At 44.6% G+C, this 21,720-nt stretch overlaps 1 protein-coding gene across 3 annotated transcripts; it reads left to right on the top strand.

Annotated features, from left to right (window-relative positions):
- The first annotated feature begins 1,400 nt into the window (after positions 1 to 1,400).
- On the top strand, positions 1,401 to 10,062 carry LOC137349073 (zinc finger protein 664-like). 3 transcript variants are annotated; one of them, XM_068014385.1, is made up of 3 exons: positions 1,401 to 1,467; positions 3,042 to 3,157; positions 8,158 to 10,062. In XM_068014385.1, the coding sequence occupies exon 3, from the start codon at positions 8,627 to 8,629 to the stop codon at positions 9,107 to 9,109; it is 483 nt and encodes a 160-aa protein (XP_067870486.1). In that variant the 5' UTR covers positions 1,401 to 1,467; positions 3,042 to 3,157; positions 8,158 to 8,626; the 3' UTR covers positions 9,110 to 10,062. The 3 variants fall into 3 exon arrangements, with proteins under 3 accessions (XP_067870486.1, XP_067870485.1, XP_067870487.1); XM_068014384.1 differs by having other exon boundaries at positions 1,440 to 1,593; XM_068014386.1 differs by lacking the exon at positions 1,401 to 1,467 and adding an exon at positions 1,605 to 1,748.
- The last annotated feature ends 11,658 nt before the right edge of the window (positions 10,063 to 21,720 follow it).

The raw sequence follows: 21,720 nt of genomic DNA, 5'->3' as shown, positions 1-21,720 counted from the left end.
AGAGAAGCAGAGTTAACGTTTCAGGTCAGTGACCTTGCATCAGAACTGGCAAAGCAATATTGTGAAATAAAAACAAGAAATGCTGGAAATACTCAGCAGGTCTGGCAGCATCTGTGGATAGAGAAGCAGAGTTAACATTTTTGGTCAGTGACCCTTCATCAGAACTTGCAGAGCCAGAAATGTAATAGGTTTTAAGCAAGTAAAGTGGGAGTGTGGCAACAGATAACAAAAGAGAAGGTGTTGCTCAGACAAGGTGAAAGAGAATAACTGACCAGAAGGTCATGGAGCAAAGGCAAACGGTATGTTAATGGTATGGCCTTAGTTCAGTGTGTGTTAATTGACAGAATACTGAACAGCCTGGCCCCAATCACAAACATGAAAAAAACAGTGGGTAGGCATAGTAGAAAAAAACTAAACAAACTAAAATAAAATAAACTCGTACAAAATAAAAAGGAAAAAAGAAAAATAACTAAAAATAAAAAGGGGTCCTGTTATGCTCTGAAATTATTGAACTCAATGTTTAGTCTGGCAGGCTGTAGTGTGCCGAATTGGTAAATGAGATGCTGTTCCTCGAGCTTGCGTTGATGTTCACTGGAACACTGTAGCAATCCCAGGACAGAGATGTGGGCATGAGAGCGGGGGGGGGGGGGGGGCGGTGGTGGTGGGAGTGTTGAAATGGCAATCAACCAGAAGCTCAGGGTTATGCTTTCAGACTGAGTGGAGGGTTTCCACAAAGCAGTCACCCAGTCTGCATTTGGTCTCCCTAATGTAGAGGAGACCATATTGTGAGCAGTGAATACCATATTCTAAATTGAAAGTAGTAAAAAATTGCTGCTTCACCTGAAAGGAGTGTTTGGGGCCTTGGATAGTGAGGAGAGAGGAGGTAAATGGGCAGGTATTACACCTCCTGCGATTGCAGGGGAAGGGGACGAGGTGGTGGGGGTAATGGAGGAGTGGACCAGGGTGTCGCGGAGGGAGCAATCCCTTCGGAATGCTGACAGGGGAAGATGCGTTTGGTAGTGGCATCATGCTGGAGGTGGCGGAAATGGCGGAGGATGATCCTTTGGATGTGGAGGCTGGAAAGTGAGGACAAGGGGAACCCTGTCGCGGTTCTGGGAGGGAGAGGAACGGGTGAGGGTAGAGTTGCTGGAAATGGGCCGGACACGTTTGAGGGCCCTGTCAACCACAGTGGGAAGAATCTTTGGTTGAGGAAAAAGGAAGACATATCAGAAGCGCCGTCATGGAAGGTTGCATCATCAGAGCAGATGCGTCGGAGACGCAGAATGTTGTGAAATGGGCTTATGTGTGGCGTCCATCTTTCTATGGGGCAGTAGCACTTCATTTCGCTCGGCTTAATGGCGTTGGAGGAGTTTTGCCCCGAACAAAGATGGTGGCGATGACGTCTGACGTTTCAGCCCCGAACGCAGCTGGCACGCGTGCGCGACCTGCGTGAGCAGAGATTGTTGGGTGATTTTTTTCGCGTCGAGAATCTTTGGAACGGTTAACGATCGCGGGCGTTGCAATGGCAACGGGGGCGGGGCTCGGTAACGGCGCGGAATGGTACAGGTGGGCCATCGAGCTGAGCAGTAGCAGGTGAGCGGCTGGGAGCAAGGCCGCGGAGAGAGCCTGGGGCTCGAGTGGGAGGCGGCTGCTCTCTCTCCTGGGGAGGACACCACTCTGACTGGAGCCACTTAAAACACTGAAACACGGGGATTTTAATGTCACAGCCTTTGAGGAAGAGGCAATGGGTGCGAGAAAACCTGGTTGATAATTACTGAGCTTGGATGGGTTTTGGTGTCTCCAGTGGGTGGGCTTCAGATTTTCCACCAGTCCCTTTGAGGAAAGGACTGGCTGCAAGTTTTTACTAATTCATTCTTGGGATGTGGGTTGGTATTTATTACCCTGTCCCTAGTCGGCCCTTGAGAAGGTGCTGGTAGTGGGCGGCCGCCTCTTTGAACCAGTTTCATACGACTGAGTGGCTCGTTCAGTCACTTCAGGGGCAGTTAATGGTCACCCCTGTTAGTGTAAGACTTCAGTCACGTAGACAGGCCCAGACCGGGTAAGGACGGCAGGTTTCCATCTTGTGGGGGACATTAATGAACCAATTTTATGTTAATTGCAAAAATGTCATCGAGTTATACAGCACAGAAAGAGGCCCTTCTGCCCATCGTGTCTGTGCCAGCCATCAAGCACCTATCCCAATCCCATTTTCCAGCACTTGGTCCAGAGCCTTGTATGCTATGGCGTTTCAAGCGCTCATCTAAATACTTAAATGTTGAGAGCGTTCCTACCTCTACCACACCTTCTGGCAGTGCGTTCCAAATTCCAACCACCCTCTGGGTGAAAAATCTTTTCCTCAAATCCCCTCTAAACCTCCTGCCCCTTACCTTAAATCTGTGCCCCTGGTTATTGACCCCTCCGCTCAGGGAAAAAGTTTTTTTCCTATCTATCCTATCAGTGCCTCTATCCGGTCCTTTATCCCTTTGCTGTTTGTGGGATCTTGCTGTGCACAGCTTGGGCTGCCCAAGTTTTCCTACATTACAAGAGTGATGACACATTTTAAAGATGCTTAATTGGCTGAAAAGTGCTTTGAAATGCCCTGAGTTCGGGAAAGGTACTGTATAAATGAACATTTTTCGGCAATCCAGGGCGGCACAGTGGTTAGCACCGCAGCCTCACAGCTCCAGGGACCCGGGTTCGATTCCGGGTACTGCCTGTGTGGAGTTTGCAAGTTCTCCCTGTGTCTGCGTGGGTTTTCTCCGGGTGCTCCGGTTTCCTCCCACAAGCCAAAAGACTTGCAGGTTGATAGGTAAATTGGCCATTATAAATTGTCACTAGTATAGGTAGGTGGTAGGGAAATATAGGGACAGGTGGGGATGTTTGGTAGGAATATGGGATTAGTGTAGGATTAGTATAGATGGGTGGTTGATGTTCGGCACAGACTCGGTGGGCCGAAGGGCCTGTTTCAGTGCTGTATCTCTAATCTAATCTAATCTAACTTCATGGTCATTTCTACTGACAACCAGCTTTTGTATTTTCAGATTTTGACTTCCAATTCTCAAACTGCCAAGGCAGAATTCAAACTCACGGCCTCTGGGTTAATGTAACAGAACCACGACTGAGTGCTGCGTGACAGAGTGTTTAATTCAGGAATTTTGTAAGTGTGGGAATTTCAAGGGTTGATCTCTTTCTAAAATGTAGTCAGGTTTGCATTGAGCATTTAACTTGACTTTTGTATTAATTTGTAGTTCCTTTCAATCTTAGTGGTAAACAAGCTGTCTGCTGGTGTCAGCTGCAAAGTGAGTTACTTAGGTAGCTGGTTCGAACTGGTTCCCTAGTCAGCAGGGCCTGACTCGGGTCTCTGGATTCTAGTTAGTATAGGGCGGCACAGTGGTTAGCCTCACAGCTCCAGCGACCTGGGTTCAATTCTGGGTACTGCCTGTGTGGAATTTGCAAGTTCTCCCTGTGTCTGCGTGGGTTTCCTCCGGGTGCTCCGGTTTCCTCCCACATGCCAAAAGACTTGCAGGTTGATAGGTAAATTGGCCATTAGCAATTGCCCCTAGTATAGGTAGGTGGTAGTGAAATATAGGGACAGGTGGGGATGTGGTAAGAATATGGAATTTAGTGTAGGATTAGTATAAATGGGTGGTTGATGTCGGCACAGACTCGGTGGGCCGAAGGGCCTGTTTCAGTGCTGTATCTCTAAACTAAATACAGGAAGTTTTGCTAACACACAAAGTAAGCAGCACAAAGATCTGCTCGAGCTGAACTCAGGAATTTGCTAAGTGTGGGAATTTGGTGCAGTGAGGGAGGAGGTGCTGTTCTGGTCTTTTACAGAACAAACAGTGATCCAAGAGAGGGAGTCGGAGATAATGAAAGCTGAGAGCTGAAGTTCAGAGGCATCAATTAGGGAGCAGGTAGATGATTGGTTGATGAGTTTTTTTTCCTTTCTAAACTGGGTCAGTAGTTTAAACTGGTACTGGCAAGATAAAAATACTTTATTAGATTTGTACGGCATTTGGCATTTCTTTGCAGATGAAGATTTTGGGAAGGTTGTAGTTATCAGTTGCAGGCCCGCTGGTGGCTAGTCAGGCCTATCCGTGACCGGCAGATTCTCCACAGCGGATACAAGGGAAGGTGTAGTTGCTGCTGGGGGCAAATGTAGCAATCCTTCACCTTTTCTCTTTCATGCTGTTTCCTCACTCATTCGCAAAGGTGTCTGTAGCCCACCTGATGTAGCATCTCCAGGCATCACGATCTATTCTCACTGGCGATGGTTGATGTGGCACAGTTATCAGCGAAAAGAAGTTCAGGAATGAGTTTTTCTTGTGTCTTTGTGTGAGCCTGACGATGCCGGAGGTTGAAAAGACCTCCATCAGTCTGGAAGCTTACATAAACTTCCTCCTTAAGGTCTTTCGTTGCCTACTGCAGCATCATGCTGAAAAAGATGATGAATGGGGTCGGGGCCAGCACACATCATTGCTTCACGCCATTGGAGATTTGGAAATGACTCACGAGGTTGCTGTTTTGCTTGACTTGTCCATACTGATTTTCATGAAACTGTTTCACCATGGCCAGGAACCTAGGTTGACGTCCCAAGTTTTCAAGGATTTTTGCAAAGTCTATCTCTGCTCGCAGTGTCGAATGCCTTCATGAGTTCTACGAAAGTGATGTACAGGCCTTTGTTTTGCTGACGACACTGTTCTTGTCATTGTCTGAGTGCAAATACCATGTCTGTGGTGCCTCTGTTTGTTCCAAAACCGCACTGGGAGGTTTTCTTCCGCAATGGTGCGCACAAGTCTGTTCAGAAGTTTTCTAGCCAGGATCTTCCTCGCAATAGAAAGGAAGGTGATCCCACGGTAGTTGGAGCAGTCTGATTTTTCTCCTTTGTTTTTGTACATGGTGATGATAACGGGATCACGAAGATCCCGTGGAATCCTGCCCTATTCCCAGGAGTGAAAAACTCATGGAGCTTGGTGTATAGGGCAGGGCCATCATGCTTCAAGGCTTCCAGTGGAATTCCATCGACTTCAGGGGCTTTGTTGCTCTTCATCTTCATTGATGTTCTGGTCGCCTCATTATAGGAAGGATGTGGAAGCTTTAGAGAGGGTGCAGAGGAGATTTACCAGGATGCTGCCTGGACTGGAGGGCATGTCTTATGAAGAAAGGTTGAGGGTGCTAGGGCTTTTCTCATTGGAGCGAAGAAGGATGAGAGGTGACTTGATAGAGGGGTACAAGATGATGAGAGGCATAGATAGAGTGGATAGTCAGAGACTTTTTCCCAGGGTGGAAAGGGCTATCACCAGGGGGCATAATTTTAAGGTGATTGGAGGAAGGTTTAGGGGAGATGTCAGAGGTAGGTTCTTTACACAGATAGTGGTGGGTGCGTGGAATGCACTGCCAGCGGTGGTAGTAGAAGCAGATACATTAGGGACATTTAAGCGACTCTTGGATAGGTACATGGATGATAGTAGTATGAAGGGTATGTAGGTAGTTTGATCCTAGAGTAGGTTAAAGGTTCGGCACAACATCGTTTGCCGAAGGGCCTGTACTGTGCTGTACTGTTCTATGTTCTATGGCGGTCACAGTTTCCTCCAGAGTTGGGCTCTCCTCTAGTTCTTCTTTGATGGGCTGTTGTTGGATGCGATTGATGGCAGTATCATGCACTGTGCACTTGGCAGTGAGGAGAGTTTCAAAGTGCTCCAACCAGTGATCCAGAACTGAGTCCTTACGGGTGTGTATGGTCTTGCCATCGGCTCTCCTCAGGGGGTTTTGGGTTTGATATGCTGTTCCATAGACAGATTTTAGTGCTTCATAGAAACTTCTAGTGTTGCCAGTGTCAGCGTACAGTTGAGCTTTTTCTGCAAGTGCCATCCACCAGACATTTTGGATGTTCCTCAGTTTACATTGAAGGATGCTGCATGCTTGACGGTGGACTGTCTTTTGCTCTTGGCTGGCTGGCTGAACCTGATGAGCTGACTTTTTTATTTTTAGCAGATGTTGAATTTCCTTGTCATTTTCATCAAACCAGTCCCTATTCTTTTTGGTGTTGGGTCTGATGGCTTTGTTGGAAGTATCCAGTACTGCAGCTTTGATGTGTTCCCAGAGTTCTTCTGGAGTGGAATCAGCAATGCGATCAGGATGTTCCAGTCAAGTCTGTAAGGTTGCTTGATATCTATCTCTACAATATGAGGCTTGCAGGTTGCTGACTCAAAACTTCTTTGATGGGTTCTCTCTCGGCCTGTTCTTGGGCTTGAAATGGAAGTTCAGCTCTGAGCAAACGATCTGGTGGTCTGATTGACAGTCAGCATGACTCTGGTATGCAAAATGTCCTTTAGGTCGTATTGGCACACCAAGATATAATCTATCAGGTGCCATTGTTTAAAGCAGGGATGCATCCTTGTGATCTTGAAGCGATCTTTTTGTTCAAAGAAGGTGTTGGTTATGGACAGCTGATTTCCTGCAAAGTGCGAAAGTGTTCCAAAGTGATAAAGCTGTTTAAAAAGCAGACTGATCCTTGTCTTTATAAATAGAAGCAGAGAGTACAAAGGCAAGGACGTTATGGTAAATCTTTTTAAATCATTAGTTAGATCTCAGCTATGGTAATATGTACAGTTCTGGGCACCAGACTTTAGAAAGGACATCAAGGCCTTAGAGAGGGTGCTGAGAAGATTTGCTAGAATGATGTCAGGGATGAGGGGTTTCAGTTCTCTGGAGAAACTGGGATTGTTCTCCTGACAACAGAGAAGGTTAACAGGAGATATGATAGAGGTGTTTAAAATTCTGAGGGGTTTTCGTAGAGTAGAGAGGAGAAACTGTTTCCACTGACCAGTCACCAGAGGACACAGATTTAAAATAATTGGCCAGAAACGCTGGGGGGCGGTGTGGGCATGGGCATGAGGGGGCTGGTGGTGAGAGAAATGATTTTAGGCAATGAGTTGTTCTGATCTGGACTGCACTACCTGAAAGGGCGGAGGAAGCAGACTCAATAATTTCCAAAAGGGGAAATTTTCCAAGACTATGGGGAAAGCGTAAAGGAATGGGACTATAATTGAAACAGAAAGTGCTGGAAATACTCAGCAGGTCTGGCAGCATCTGAAACAGTTTACATTTCAGGTCTGCGACCATTCATCAGAACTGGCAAAGGTTACAAATTTAACAGTCTTTGAGCAAGTGAAAGCGGGGAGTGAGAAGTAGAACAAAAGGAATGGTCTATGATAGGGCATAGGGAAGGAGAGATTAAATGACAGAGATGTCATGGAACAAAAGGCAAAGGGAGTGGTATTGTAGTAAAAGACAAAGCATTCATCCAGAGAGCGTGTTAATGGTGGAATAATGAACAGTTCTGCTCAAAAGCACAAACATGAAAACAAGTTTAAGACTGGCACATGGTGAAAAAATACAATCAAAATGGCAGTCATGGTCTGAAACTGTTGAACTCAATGTTGAGTCCAGAAGGCTGTAGAGTTCCCAATCGGTAGATTAGGTGCTGTTCCGCGAGTTTACATTGAGCTTCGCTGGAACACTGCAGCAGGCTGAGGACAGAAATCTGGGCATGAGAGCAAACTGGTGAGTTAAAATCCGGGTGCTTGTGGATTGAGTGTAATGAGATTAATTAGATTGCTGTTTCAGAGAGCCAGCACAGGCACGATGGACTGAATGGTCTCCTGCGCTGTATTATTATATCATATAGTGATGGTCAGAGAGTGTCTGTATCAGAAGGAGAAATGGAGAGTGGTCAGGGCGAGGCCATTTCCATAACTGGGCGATGTCAGAGGAGGGTGAGAGAGCACATACACCCAGACAGAGTCAGCATCTTCAAGGGAGGAGAGAGAGGGGAACCAGTGAGTGAAGAACTGAACCCAACCAGAGTCGGCATCTTCAAGGGAGGAGAGAGAGGGGAATCAGTGAGTGAAGAACTGAACCCAACCAGAGTCAGCACCTTCGAGGAGGATAGCAAAGTTGTCTGACAGGTAAAAAGTTGGAGATGGTCCGATGGGTTTGGATTTCAGAACAGGGAGGAGGGAGAGTGTGTGGGATGGGATTTACAGTTTTGAGAAATGAGAAAGGAAAGAATGTTCCATAGAAACTAGAATTGTCTGTTCTGTATTTCTATCCTGTACTGACAGTGATGACTTTTGTAAACTTCCTTGACAGGGTATTAGAAGGGGAGGATTTGCAGACGGGAAACTCAAACCTAACGTCACGTCAAGATCAGACAGAGTCACTTGATTCATCAGGACCTGCATATCATCACCTTTTGAATGTAGAAGGAGAAGTGTTTGTTTGTCTCTTCTGTCTGTGGGAAAAGATTTCAAACATCATTGTGACTGGAAAGCACCGAGACAAACGCACACGAGTGAGAGTGTTCCAGTCCACTGACTGTGGAAAGAATTTTAACTAGTTACACAGACTGAAAAAACATCGCACCATTCACAGCGGTGAGAAACTGTGTTCTGTGTGTGGACGAGGCTTCAACTGATCATCCAACCTGGAGAGACATAAAGACACCCGCACCACGGAGAAACGATGGAAATGTGGGGATTGTGGGAAGGGATTCACTTGTCCATCCCAGCTGGAAACTCATCGGCGCAGTCACACCGGGGAGAGGCCATTCACCTGCTCCATGTGTGGGAAGGGATTCGCTCTGTCGTCCAACCTCCAGTTACACCAGCGAGTGCATACAAATGAGAGGCCTTTTAAATGTTCAGACTGTGGGAACTGCTTTAAAATCTCACCAGATCTAATTAAACACCAGCTTGTTCACACTGACGAGAGACCATTCAGTTGCTCTCACTGTGAGAAGAGCTTCAGACAGTCATCTCACCTGATTCAACATCAGCGAGTTCACACTGGGGAGAGACCGCTTACCTGCTCCGTGTGTGGGAAGGGATTCACTTCTTCATCCAACTTGGTGACACACCAGCGAGTTCACACTGGGGAGAGGCCGTTCCCCTGCTCTGTGTGTGGGAAGGGATTCGCTTCTTCATCCAACCTGCTGACACACCAGCGAGTTCACACTGGGGAGAGGCCGTTCACTTGCTCCGTGTGTGGGAAAGGATTCACTCGATCGTCTCACTTGCTGACGCACCAGCGCGTTCACATGTGACTGCAGTGGTTGGATTCTGCTGTTAATCACATCCTTTATTTCTGCTGATGTTAATAACCCCGCTAACTGGGCTGAAGTTTAATTTTCTGGATCGCTGTCAAATAAATCTGTTTTCGTGGAAATGTGTGTTGTGTTCTATATTTCTCCAGGTTAAGAGGAGACTAGTTGATGGCCTGTGAGCGACTGCTCCATTTATCTGCCTTTTCTCCTGCCTAGCTCTAGTTTATTTCAGTTCTCATACCTCTGGTTACTCTCATGGACAAGTCCCAGCTCCCCCTACCTTCCAGAGTGCCTCTCCAAGTCTTGGGATCCAGGGAAGGTAACGGTAACACGCCCAGGATCACTAAACAAAAAACACAGTCACTTAGTGTGTCCCCCACAGCCTCTCTCTCACCTTCGATGTGTGAAAAGAGCATCATGCCTGCAAACCTGGGTTTAATTTAAATCCACTCAGGAAATATATTTAACAGGAACCTGCAGTCTGAGGAGTCTCTCTTAAACTGCCAGTATGCTGCTCTACTGCTTTGTATTTTACCTGTAACGGAAAATAACTGAACCTTTGTCCCAGTATAACCTTTGCTGTTCTGAAATGTGGGTGTAGATTAATGAGCCTCACATCCTTGCTCATGTCTGGTGCAATTATGTAGAAAGGGGATGTGTAAAGAGATGGTCTTTGTATGGAGATGTGTAACAAGGAAACGGTAGCTGTAGGTGATAGAGACACAGCCTTGTGCTCACTGTCAGAGAAATGCACAGGTATCCTTGTGGTTATGGTTCGAGCAGGGGCTGATCATGAATGTAATTAACAAGTTAAATATAAATATCGCCAGTGTAGCTGCAGCTTGTTAGATCAGACCTGGGGAGGAGAGAGCTCTGAATCCACTGTATTATCTCTGTTCTCCGGATCGGGTAACTATACTCTGTTTGTATTATTACAATGCTGTTAATAAAGTCAGTGAAAGACAATATTGTTGTCAGCTTGATCTGGTGTCTGAAACCACAAGATTCAATATTTAGAGTCAATAAGATGAACAAGGAAACACATCACAGCCCAATACTCCAGCTCGATATTCACAGGGGAAAATCTGTTACCCAACACCTCGAGTGGACAGAAGAGAGAAAGATCCCAACTGTAAGAAACCCTTGAATCATTTGTAAATGTCTTTCAAATGCTGACAGGTTCCAACTGTCAGTTTCCATCACATTGAAGTCAATAGATGAGAGAGCGGTTATGCTAAAAACAAAAACGGGGCAGAGATTTCAAATAATTGATGGAAGGATTAGAGGGGAGTTGAGGAAATTTTTCACCCAGAGGGTGCTGGGGGTCTGGAACTCACTGCCTGGAAGGGTGGTAGAGGCAGAAACCCTCATCACATTTAAAAAACAAAACACTTGGATATGCACTTGAGGTGCTTTAACTTACAGGGCTATGGAATAAGAGCTGGAAAGTGGGATTAGGCTGAATAACTTTTTCGGCTGACACAGGCACGATAGGCCGAATGGCCTCCTTCTGTGCTGTTAATTTCTAGAATTCTGTGATGACAAGTGGTCCTTTTGTTTTATTTAAGACAGGCCTCAGCCCCAATATTGATGGGATGGTTCAAGCTAAGAGGTGCCAGATATCGGGAGCAGCAGTATCAGTGAATAAAATCTAAATGTCAGTAAGTACCGATCTACTTTATCTGCATCTAGTTCTATTTTAATAACTTCTGCTGAATGTGGCCCTCACCCAGTGCCAGGCTATCGGATCAGACCCACCTTGGAAAATAGGTTTAACACCCCTGAGATAATGTCAACTGGATCCTCAATATCTCTGTAACCTCCTCCAAACCCACAACCTGAATGTAAGTGCAACTTGTTGTTGGATTACATCCTGAGATAGACAATGTCAACCGGATTCCCCTCATCCACCAACACAGCAACTTCTTCACAAAACACAAACAAGTTTGTAAGATGCAACCTGCTTTTCCGGAAGCCGTGTTGTGTCTCTAATGGCTTCTTCTCTTCCCCTGTGATCAGAAACAGCATCAGTTAGGATCCCTTCAAGCATCTTCCCTGTGATCGAGCTCACACTGATAGACCTGTAACTCCCTGGCTCTGATTTGTTCCTGATTTGGAAAATGGGAACTATGTGAGCTTCCTTCCAATCTCAGAGAACAATCCCTAACTTTACTGAGCTGTTGAACATATGGGCAAGGGGCTCACAGAGCCCCCGTCCCATCTCTTTAAACAGATATCATCTGGATCTGGAGCGCCATCTTGTTTGAAATTTTCTATTTTATGATATTGTTGCCAGCACATCCCACAGCTGGAATCTGAGCATCATCTACAGGAATGCGGAATAATGTGAAATAGTCATTTAACTGCTCTGTCATAGCCTGGCAATCTATTTCAATCTGTCCTGAACTATCTCTCGGTGGCTTGAAACCATCTTTAACCATCTTCTCACTCCTGACATAGCTAGAAAAGCTTTTGCTATTGTTTCCACAATCATGCACCATCTTCTTTTCCAAAGATCTCATAGCTTCTCTAATGACTGCTTTTGTGTTCCTTAGTTGTGGGTGATATTTGACCCTGTTCTCCTGGAAACTGAATTCATCTTGATTTAAGTTGGGTTCAGTGTAAGACAGTTCAGGGTGTGAGGGAACATTCACCCCTCGACCCACACTGGCAGGTAAATCCCCTGACAGTTCCTGAGTAAGGATTCCTCTGGTTCCTCGCCATATATTTGTCAGGATACTGAAACCCAGCTTTCTTACAGTCCAGTCCTGCAGGCCCCACTCCCTAAGCTTACAACCTTTTGCAGGGTCGGTGGTGGAGTTTCACAGTGAGAGTGATCCCAGAGTAACTGTTGGGATTGCATTCCTGTGGGTGTTCCTGGTCATATATTTTTAGTTATCCTGGTGTCTAACACTCACATCAATAAATCAGGGAATTCCTGGAAACATGCTGCAGGTCCTTCTTTATCTGGAGAACAAATGTCTGTTGTATAATTGTACGAGCAGTTAACGTGCTATTTTAAACAGGTTTATTTTATATGACTTAATCTGCAATTATGGGTGACTTTAAATCTGCATATAGATTGGGCAAATCAAATTAGTCACAATACCGTAGAGGAGGAATTCTTGGAGTGTATACGGAATGGTTTTCTGGACCAATACGTTGAGGAACCAACTGGAGAACTGGCCATCCTAGACTGGATATTGTGTAATGAGAGAGGAATAATTGACAATCTAGTTGTGCGAGACCCCTTGGGGATGAGCGACCATAATATGATAGAATTTTTCATCAAGGTGGAGAGTGACGTAGCTGATTTTGAGACAAGGGTCCTGAATCTTACTAAAGGAAACTACGAAGGTATGAGGCATGAGTTGGCTATGATGGATTGGGAAACGTTACTAAAAGGGATGACGGGGGATAAGCAATGGCAAACATTTAAATTGTAAATGGAGGAACTGCAACAATTGTTTATTCTTGTCTGGTGCAAAAGTAAAATGTGATGTGTAGCCAAACCATGGCTTACAAGGGAAATTAGAGATGGCATTAGATCCAAGGAAGAGGCATACAAATTCGCCAGAAAAAAGAACAGACCTGAGGATTGGCAGCAGTTTAGAATTCAGCAAAGGAGGACTAAGGGATTGATTAAGAAGGGGAGTACGAGAGTAAGCTTGTGGGGAATATAAAAACTGACTGTAAAAGTTTCTATAGGTATGTGAAGAGAAAAAGATTGGTGAAGACAAATATAGGTCCCTTACAGTCAGAAACGGGAATTTATTATGGGGAACAAAGAAATGGCTGACCAACTAAATGCATACTTTGGTTCTGTCTTCACAAAGGAGGACACAACTATCATATCAGAAATGTTGGGGAACACAGGGCTTAGTGAGAGAGAGGAACTGAAGGAAATCAGTATTGGTAGAGAAATGGTGTTGGGAAAGTTGATGGGATTGAAGACCAATAAATCCCCAGGGCCTGATAATCTACATTCGAGAGGACTTAAGGAAGTGGCCCTAGAAATAGTGGATGCATTGGTGGTCATCTTCCAAGATTCTATAAACTCTGGAACAGTTCCTACAGATTGAATGGTAGCTAATGTAACCCCACTATTTAAAAAGGGAGGAAGAGGGAAAACAAGGAATTATAGACCAGTCAGCCTGACGTCAGTAGTGGGTAAAATTCTAGAGTCCATTATTAAAGATTTTATAGCAGAGCACTTGGAGAACAGTGGTAGAATCGGACAGATTCAGCATAGATTCTTGAAAGGGAAATCATGCTTGACAAATCTACTAGAATTCTTCGAGGATGTAACTAGTAGAGTTAATGAGGGGGAGCCAGTGGATGTGGTTTATTTGGACTTTCAGAAGGCTTTTGACGAAGTCCCACATAAGAGGTTAGCATGGAAAATTAAAGCGCATGGGATTGGGGGTAGTGTATTGTGATAGATAGAAAATTGGTTGGCAGACAGGAAACAAAGAGTAAGAATAAATGGGTCTTTCTCCGAATGGCAGGCAGTGACTAGTGGGGTACCGCAGGGATTGGTGCTAGGACCCCAGCTATTCACAATATATGTTAATGATTTAGATGAGGGAACTAAATGTAATATATCCAAATTTGCAGATGACACAAAACTAGGTGGGAGAGTGAGTTGTGAGGAGGATCAGAGAGGCTTCAGAGTGTTTTGGACAGGTTGAGGGAGTGGGCAAATGCATGGCAGATGCAGTATAACGTGGATAAATGTGAGGTTATCCATTTTGGTAGCAAGAACAGGAAGGCAGATTATTATCTGAATGGCTATAAACTGACAGAGGGGAATATGCAGCGAGACCTGGGTGTTCTCGTACACCAGTCGCTGAAGGGAAGCATATTGGTGTAACAGGCGGTAAAAAGGGCAAATGGTATATTGGCCTTCATAGCGCGATGATATGAGTACAGGAGCAGGGATGTCTTGCTGCAATTATACAGGGCCTTGGTGAGGCCACACCTGGAATATTGTGTGCAGTTTTGGTCTCCTTATCTGAGGAAGGATGTTCTTGCTATGGAGGGAGTGCAGCGAAGGTTTACCAGACTGATTCCTGGGATGGTGGGTCTGACGTATGAGGAGAGATTGAGTTGGTTAGGATTATATTCACTGGAGTTCAGAAGATTGAGGGCAGGTCTCATAGAAACCTATAAAATTCTAACAGGACTTGACATTGTAGATGCAGGAAGGATGTTCCCGATGGTGGGGGAGTCCAGAACCAGGGGTCATAGTCTAAGGATACGGGGTAAACTTTTCAATACTGAGATGAGGAGAAATTACTTCACCCAGAGAGTGGTGAACCTGTGGAATTCGCTACCACAGAAAGCAGTTGAGGCCAAAACATTGTATGTTTTCAAGAAGGAGTTAGATATAGTTCTTGGGTCTAAAGGGATCAAAGGGTATGGGGCGAAAGCGGGAACAGGTTACTGAGTTGGATGATCACCCATGATCATAATGAATGGTGGAGCAGGCTCGAGGGGCTGAATGGCCTACTCCTGCTCCTATTTTCTATGTTTCCATGTTTCTCATTGTGATAAAATGGTAGACTCAGGATTATCATGCAAACACATTAAATCTTCATAGAATAATTACCATAGTTATTTTCAGCCATTTCACGTTCAGTCAGGAACAGATCACAGTTTTACACCCATCTCTGATTTGACAGCACGTTTCCAGCATTCACCGTTGTTCTTCCTGACTCTAAACACAGTTGTAAAAGAGCCTTCTGTTCCGTGCCCTGGAGCTCTGAACCATGGGAGAGAGCGGCTGGGACACATTTCTTACACGTCTCAGGATTAACCCACACGGGGTCTTTGCTGTCAGTGAAGAGAGACGAGAAAAACCTAAGTGCCATATTTCCCTCTCAGTGTGATCCTGAAGGACTGTGTCCAGGCTGAAGTTCTGTTCCTGCCGTATGATCCTCCCCACAGATTGTACTTTCTGAGCTCCAGCCAAGTGATGCTAAACACTCAGGTGAAAAAGACGAAAATCTACAACAATGTGTTCAAAACAAAGCTGATTTATTTCACATTTATCCAGAATATTAAATTTCATTCCAGTTAGAGGGGTTATTAACATCAGCAGAAACAGACACCAAATGTCAGAATCGATACATAGAAAATTTATAGCACAGGAGGCCATTCAGCCCATCTTGGCTGTGTTGGCTGAAAAAGAGCTATCCAGCCAAATCTCACTTTCCATCTCTTGGTCTGTCGCCGTGTAGGTTACAGTATTTCAGGTGTATATCCAATTTTGTTTTTTCAATCCGATGAGGTTTACGCCTCTACCATCCTTTCAGGCAGTGAGTTTCAGACTCCCACCACCCTCTGGGTGAATTGATTTCTCCACTCCCCTCTAATCCTTCTATCAATCACTTTAAACCTATTGACCTCTCTGCTAAGGAAAACGGGTCCTTCCTATTCACACTGTCTAGGCCCCGCAGAATTTTACACACTTCAATTAAATCTCTCCTCAGTCTCCTCTGTTCCAAAGAAATCAACCCCTGCCTATCTAATCTTTCCCTGTAGCTAAAATTCTTCAGTCCTCGCAACATCCTCATAAATCTCCACTGTACCCCTCTTGTGTGATCACACCTACCCTGTAATGCAATGACCAGAACTGTATGCAGTCCTCTAGCTGTGGTCTAACTAAGGTTTTATTCAGGTCTTGCATAACCTCTCTGCTCTTGTAATAAAAGCAGAAAATGCTGGAAGTGTTCAGTAGGTCTGGCAGCGTCTGTGGAGCCTTGTAGATGGTGGGCAGGCTTTGGGTGGTCCCAGGATTCCCAGTCTCTGACCTGCTCTTGTAGCCATGATATTTATATGGCTGCTCCAGTTCAGTTTCTGGTCAATGTAAATCCTCAGGATGTTGATAGTGGGGGATTCAGCGATCTTAATGCCATTGAATGTCAAGGGGAGATGGTTAGATTCTCTCCTGTTGGAGATGGTCATTGCCTGGCAATTGTGTGGGATGAATGTTATTTGCCACTTACCAGCCCATGCCTGGATATTGTCCAGGTCTTGCTGTCCTGGAGCTGAGATGATTGACCTCCAACAACCACAACCATCTTCCTTTGCAATAGCTATGACTCCAATCAGCGGAGAGTTTCCCCCTGATTCCCATTGACTTCAGTTTTGCTAGGGCCATACTCGATGAAATGTTGCCTTGATTTGAAGGGCAATTACTCTCACCTCTTGAGTTCAGCTGTTTTGTCCATGTTTGAACCAATGCTGTAATGAGGTCAGGAGCTGAGTGGCCCTGGCAGAACACAAACTGAGCAGGTTATTGTTGAGCAAGTGCCACTTGATAGCACTATCGACGACACCTTCCATCACTTTACTGATGATCATGAGTCGAATGATGGGATGGGAATTGGCCGGGTTGGATTTGTGCTAATTTTTGTGTACATGACATACCTGGACAATTTCCCTCATTATCAAGCAGTTGCCAGTGTTGTAGATGTACTGGAACAGCTTGGCTCGAGCACGGCAAGTTCTGGAGCACAGGTCTTCAGCATTATTGCCAGAATGTTGTCAGGGCCCATAGCCTTTGCAGTATCAAGTGCCTTAGTCGTTTTTTGATACCACGTGGAGTGAATCGAATTGGCTGAAGACTGGCAAGAGCAGGGACTGCAGGGTGGATGGACAAACTGACCAGGGCACTGCGATACAGGGGGCCATTCAAATGGCATTTATAAAAGGGAATATAGTAGGGGACAGTACAGTTAGGGGGATAGATGGTGTTATCTGCAGCTGAGAGCATGAGTCCCAAAGTTTGTTTTGCCAGCCCGGTGCCAGGGTCAAAGAGATCGCCTTGGGGCTGGAGAAGAACTTGGAGTGGGCTGGAAAGGATCAAATGGTGCATGTGGTACCAATGACATACGTAGGACTAAGAAATAGATTCTGCTGTGGGAGTATGAGCAGCTAGGGGCTTAATGTTATTCTGCCTTTTAAAAGGTAATAATCTAATAAGGTCATAAGTGAGGATGCTTGCTGATGATTACACAATGTTCAGCACCATTTACATCTCCTCAGATACTGAAGCAGCCAATGTCAAGATGCAGCAAGACCAGGACAATGTCCAGGCTTGGGCTGATAAGTGGCAAGTATCATTTGCTTTGCACCACACAAGTGCCAGGCAATGATCATCTCCAACAAGAGAGAATCTGACTATCTCTCCTTGATATTCAATGGCATTACCTTCGCTGAAACTCACACTATCAACATCCTGGGGGATACCATTGACCAGAAACTGAGCTGAACCAGCCACATAAATCCTGTGGCTAAAGAGCAGATCAGAGGCTGGAAATCCTGCAGCGAGTAACTCACCTCCTGACTTCCCCAATGCCTGGCCCCCATCTACCAGGCACAAGTCAGGAGTCTGATGCAATGATCTCCAATTGCCTGGATGTGCGCAGCTCCAGCAACATGAAAGAAGCTCGACACCATCCAGGACAAAACAGTCTGCTTGATTGGCACCCCATTCAACATTGAATCCCTCCACCACCGGCAGAGTGGCAGCAGTATGTACGAACTACAAGATGCACTGCAGCAACTCACCAAGGCTTCTTCGACAGTAGCTTCCAAACCCGTGACCTCTACTGCCTAGATGGACAAGGATAGCAGATGCCTGGGAACACCAACACCTGCAAGTTCCCCTCCAAGCCACACACAATCCTGACTTGGAACTATATTGCCGTTCCTTCACTGTCGCTGGGTCAGAATCCTGGAACCCCATTCCTAACAGCACTGTTGGTGTACCTAGCCCACAAGGACTGCAGTGGTTGAAGAGGCAGCTCACCACTACCTTCTCAAGGGCAATTAGGGATGGGCAATAAATGCTGGCCTAACCAGCAAAGCCCACATGTCATGAATGAATAAATCCACCCCCAAAAAATCACTGAATTACTGCTTGAGCCACCAGCAACTTGGCACAGGAAAATAAGATGAAGAGTTGAACACGTGGCTCAAAAATTGCTGTGGGAGAAATAGGTTTCGATTCATTGGGCACTGGCTCCAGTTTTGGGGCAAGAGGGAGCTGTACCATTGGGATGACCTTCACCTGAACCATGCTGGGACTAATGTCCTGGCGAATCATATAACTAGGGCTAAATAGTGGTGGGAAGAGTTCATGTGAGGGGAGATTTGGAAAGTTAAAGAGAAAGGACAAGGCAATATGGAGGGTAGCGATATGGGTAATGGTAATCAAGGTGTGGCAGGAAGGGACAGAATGTAGAAACATAATGCACCAGCAAATATGGTCAGACTTGGAAAAAATGGCTTTAAAATAACAGACGTGGAGGAGGGTTCAGGTGAAGGGAGATCCAGAGATGAAAGTTGAGGCAATAGAAAAGTATATTGATGTGGATAAAGAAAAGCTGAGTAGGACAGGAAGGGACAGAGAAATTACAGGTAATATTGCATCAGAGAATAAGGTCCATGCAGGGAATAGTAATTAAACAAAATAAAATTGAAGTCACTTTATCTGAATGCATGGTGCATCCGCAATAAGATAGATGAACTCGTGGCACAAATAGAGATAAATTGTTTAGATCTGATTGGCCATTACAGAGATATGGTTACAAAGTGACCAAGGTTGGGAAATAAATATTTCAGGGTACACAATATTTCAAAAAGACAGCCAGAATGGAACAGCAGGAGGAGTAGCCCTTATAATAAAGGATGACATAAGGACATTAATGAGAAAGGATCTGGGCTCAGAAAATCAGGAAGTAGAATCAGTATGGGCGGAGATTAGGAATTGCAAGGGTCAGAAAACGCTGGTGGGAGTAGTTTACAGGCCCCCAAACAATAGTTATACTGTTGGATCGAGCATTAAACACAAAATTATTGGAGCTTGTAACAAGGGCAATGTAATAATTGTGGGGAACTTTAATCTTCATGTAGACTAGACCAATCAAATTGGCAAAGGAGCACTGGAAGATGAGTGTGTAGAATGCTTTCGTGACAGTTTCCTGGATCTAATATGGTGTGCAAGTAATTAGGTATAAAGCTACTTTAGATTGAATATTGGACAATGAGACAGGGTTAGTTAGTAATGTCATAGTGAAAGATCCACTGGCAAATAGTGATCATAATACAATTGAATTTCACTTTCAAGTTTGAAAACGGCATACTCCAATCACAAAGAAGAATTTGAAACTTAAAAATGCCAATTACATAGATATGAGGGGAGCGTTGGCTAAGGTAAATTGGCTAAATAGACTAAAAGGTATGGCAGTAAATAAACAATGGGAAACCTTTAAAGAAACAATTCAAAATGTTTAACAAAATTGCATTCCAGTGAAAAACAAAAACTCAGCGAGAAAGATCTATCCATGGTTTACTGAGCAGGTTAAGGATAGAAACCAGCAAAGGGCCATCCAAATGTTGATAAAAATAGAATATGAGAGAAAACTAGCCAGGAATATAAAAAGATAGTAAGAGCTTTTCCAAGTATATAAAAAGGAAAAGAGTAGCTCAACTAAACGTTGATCCCTTGGAAGCAGAGACAGGTGAAATTATCATGGGGAATGAAGAAATGGCAGAGACATTGAACAAATATTTTGCATCAGTCAAAGATACAGTTACATACTAGAAATGGAGGGTAACCTCGGGGCTATTAAGAGTGGGAAACATAAGATTTTTTTTGAGGATGTAACTTGGAGGGTAGATAAAGGGGAACAGTAGATGTAGCATACCTGGATTTCCAAAAGACATTCAAGGTGCCACACAAAAGGTCAATAGGCAAGATAAGGGCTCATGGAGTTGGGGGTAATATATTAGTGTGGATAGTGGATTGGTTAACGGACAGGAAACAAAGAGTGGGCATAAATGCGGCATTTTCTGGTTGGCAGGCAGTGAATAATGGAGTGCTGCAAAGATCAGTGTTGGGGCCTCAATTATTTACAGTCTACATTAATGACTTCGATGAAGAGGCAGAGAGTAATGTATCTAAGTTTGCTGATGGTACAAAGCTGGGTGGAAATACAAGCTGTGAGGACACAGAGGCTGTAAAGAGATATGAGCAGGTTAACTGAATGGGAAACAAGGTGGTAGATGGAGTATAATGTGGGGAAGTGTGAGGTTATTCACTTTTATCATAAGAATAGAAAAGCAGAATATTTTTACAAGGCGTAAATCTTGTAAATGTTGATGTTCAGAGACTTGGGTGTACTTGTCCAAGGAACACAAAAGGTTAGCATGCAGGAGCAGAAAGCAATTAGGAAAGCAAATGGCATGTTGGCCATTATTGCAAGGGGATTTGAGTACAAGAATAAAGAAGTATTGCTACAATTACATGGGGCTTTGATGAGACAACACCTGGAATACTGTGTATATTTTTGGTCTCTATATGTGAGGAAGGATATACTTGCATTGGAGAAGGTACAACAAAGGTTCACGAGATTGTTCCCTGGGATTACAGGGTTGTCCTATGATGAGAAGCTGAGTAAATTAGGTCTATAGTTTCTGGAGTTTAGAAGAATGAGAGGTGATCTTATTAAAACATTCAACAGTATGAAGGGGCTTGACAAGGTAGATACTAAGAGGTTAATATAAAAGCAAAATACTGCGGATGCTGGAAATCTGAAATAAAAACACGAAATGCTGGAACCACTCAGCAGGTCTGGCAGCATCTGTGGAAAGAGAAGCAAAGTTCCGATGAAGGGTCACTGACCCGAAACGTTAACTCTGCTTCTCTTTCCACAGATGCTGCCAGACCTGCTGAGTGGTTCCAGCATTTCTTGTTTTTATTTCAGATACTAAGAGGTTGTTTTCCCTGGTTGCGGAACCTAGAGCAAAGGGGCACAGTTTCAGGATAAGGGTCGATCATTTAGCACTGAGATGAGCAGAATTTTTTTCATTCACAGAATTATGAACCTCTGGAATTCTCCATCACAGACGGTTGTGGATGTGCCACCATTGAAGACATTTAAGTTTTAGTCTCTCAGGGAATCATGGAATATGGGGAGCAGGCAGAAGGTGAAGTTGAAGCTCAAGATCAACCATGATCATATTGCATGGTGAAAAAGCCTCGAGGGGCCGTATGGCTCCTATTTCTTACATTCTTACCCCCAAATAATATGCACTTCAAGTGCATATCCAGACATTTTTAAAATGTGCTTCGTGTTTCTACCTCCACCATCCCTTCAAGCGCTGAGTTCCAGGCTCCCATCACCCTCTGGATGAAAAATAATTCTGCCAGTTCCCCTCTAATTCTTCTGTTAATTACTTTAAATTGATGACGCTTCACAATTGACCTCTCTGCTAAGGGAAAATACATCGTTGCTGTCCACTCTATCTGCACCCTTCATAATTCTTTGCACCTCAATTAATTATACACCTCAGCCTCCACGTTCTAAAGAAAGCAACCCCAGCCTATCCAATCTTTCCTCATCGCTGATATTCTCTATTTCTGGTATATCTTAATAAATCTCCTCTCTACCCTCTCCAGTGCAATTAAATCTTCCTGTAACATGATCAGAACTGTGTGCTGTACTCATCTGCCGTCCAACTAGTGTTACTTCTAGCAGGACCTCCCTGCTTTTGAGCATTGACTAATGAATGAAAATATCCCATATGCCTTCTTCATG

Source organism: Heterodontus francisci, chromosome 34, assembly GCF_036365525.1.
Source record: "Heterodontus francisci isolate sHetFra1 chromosome 34, sHetFra1.hap1, whole genome shotgun sequence".
In the NCBI taxonomy this organism is placed as follows: Eukaryota; Metazoa; Chordata; class Chondrichthyes; order Heterodontiformes; family Heterodontidae; genus Heterodontus; species Heterodontus francisci.
Note: the sequence above shows the minus strand (reverse complement) of the source record. Positions and strands in the feature narration are given on the sequence as shown.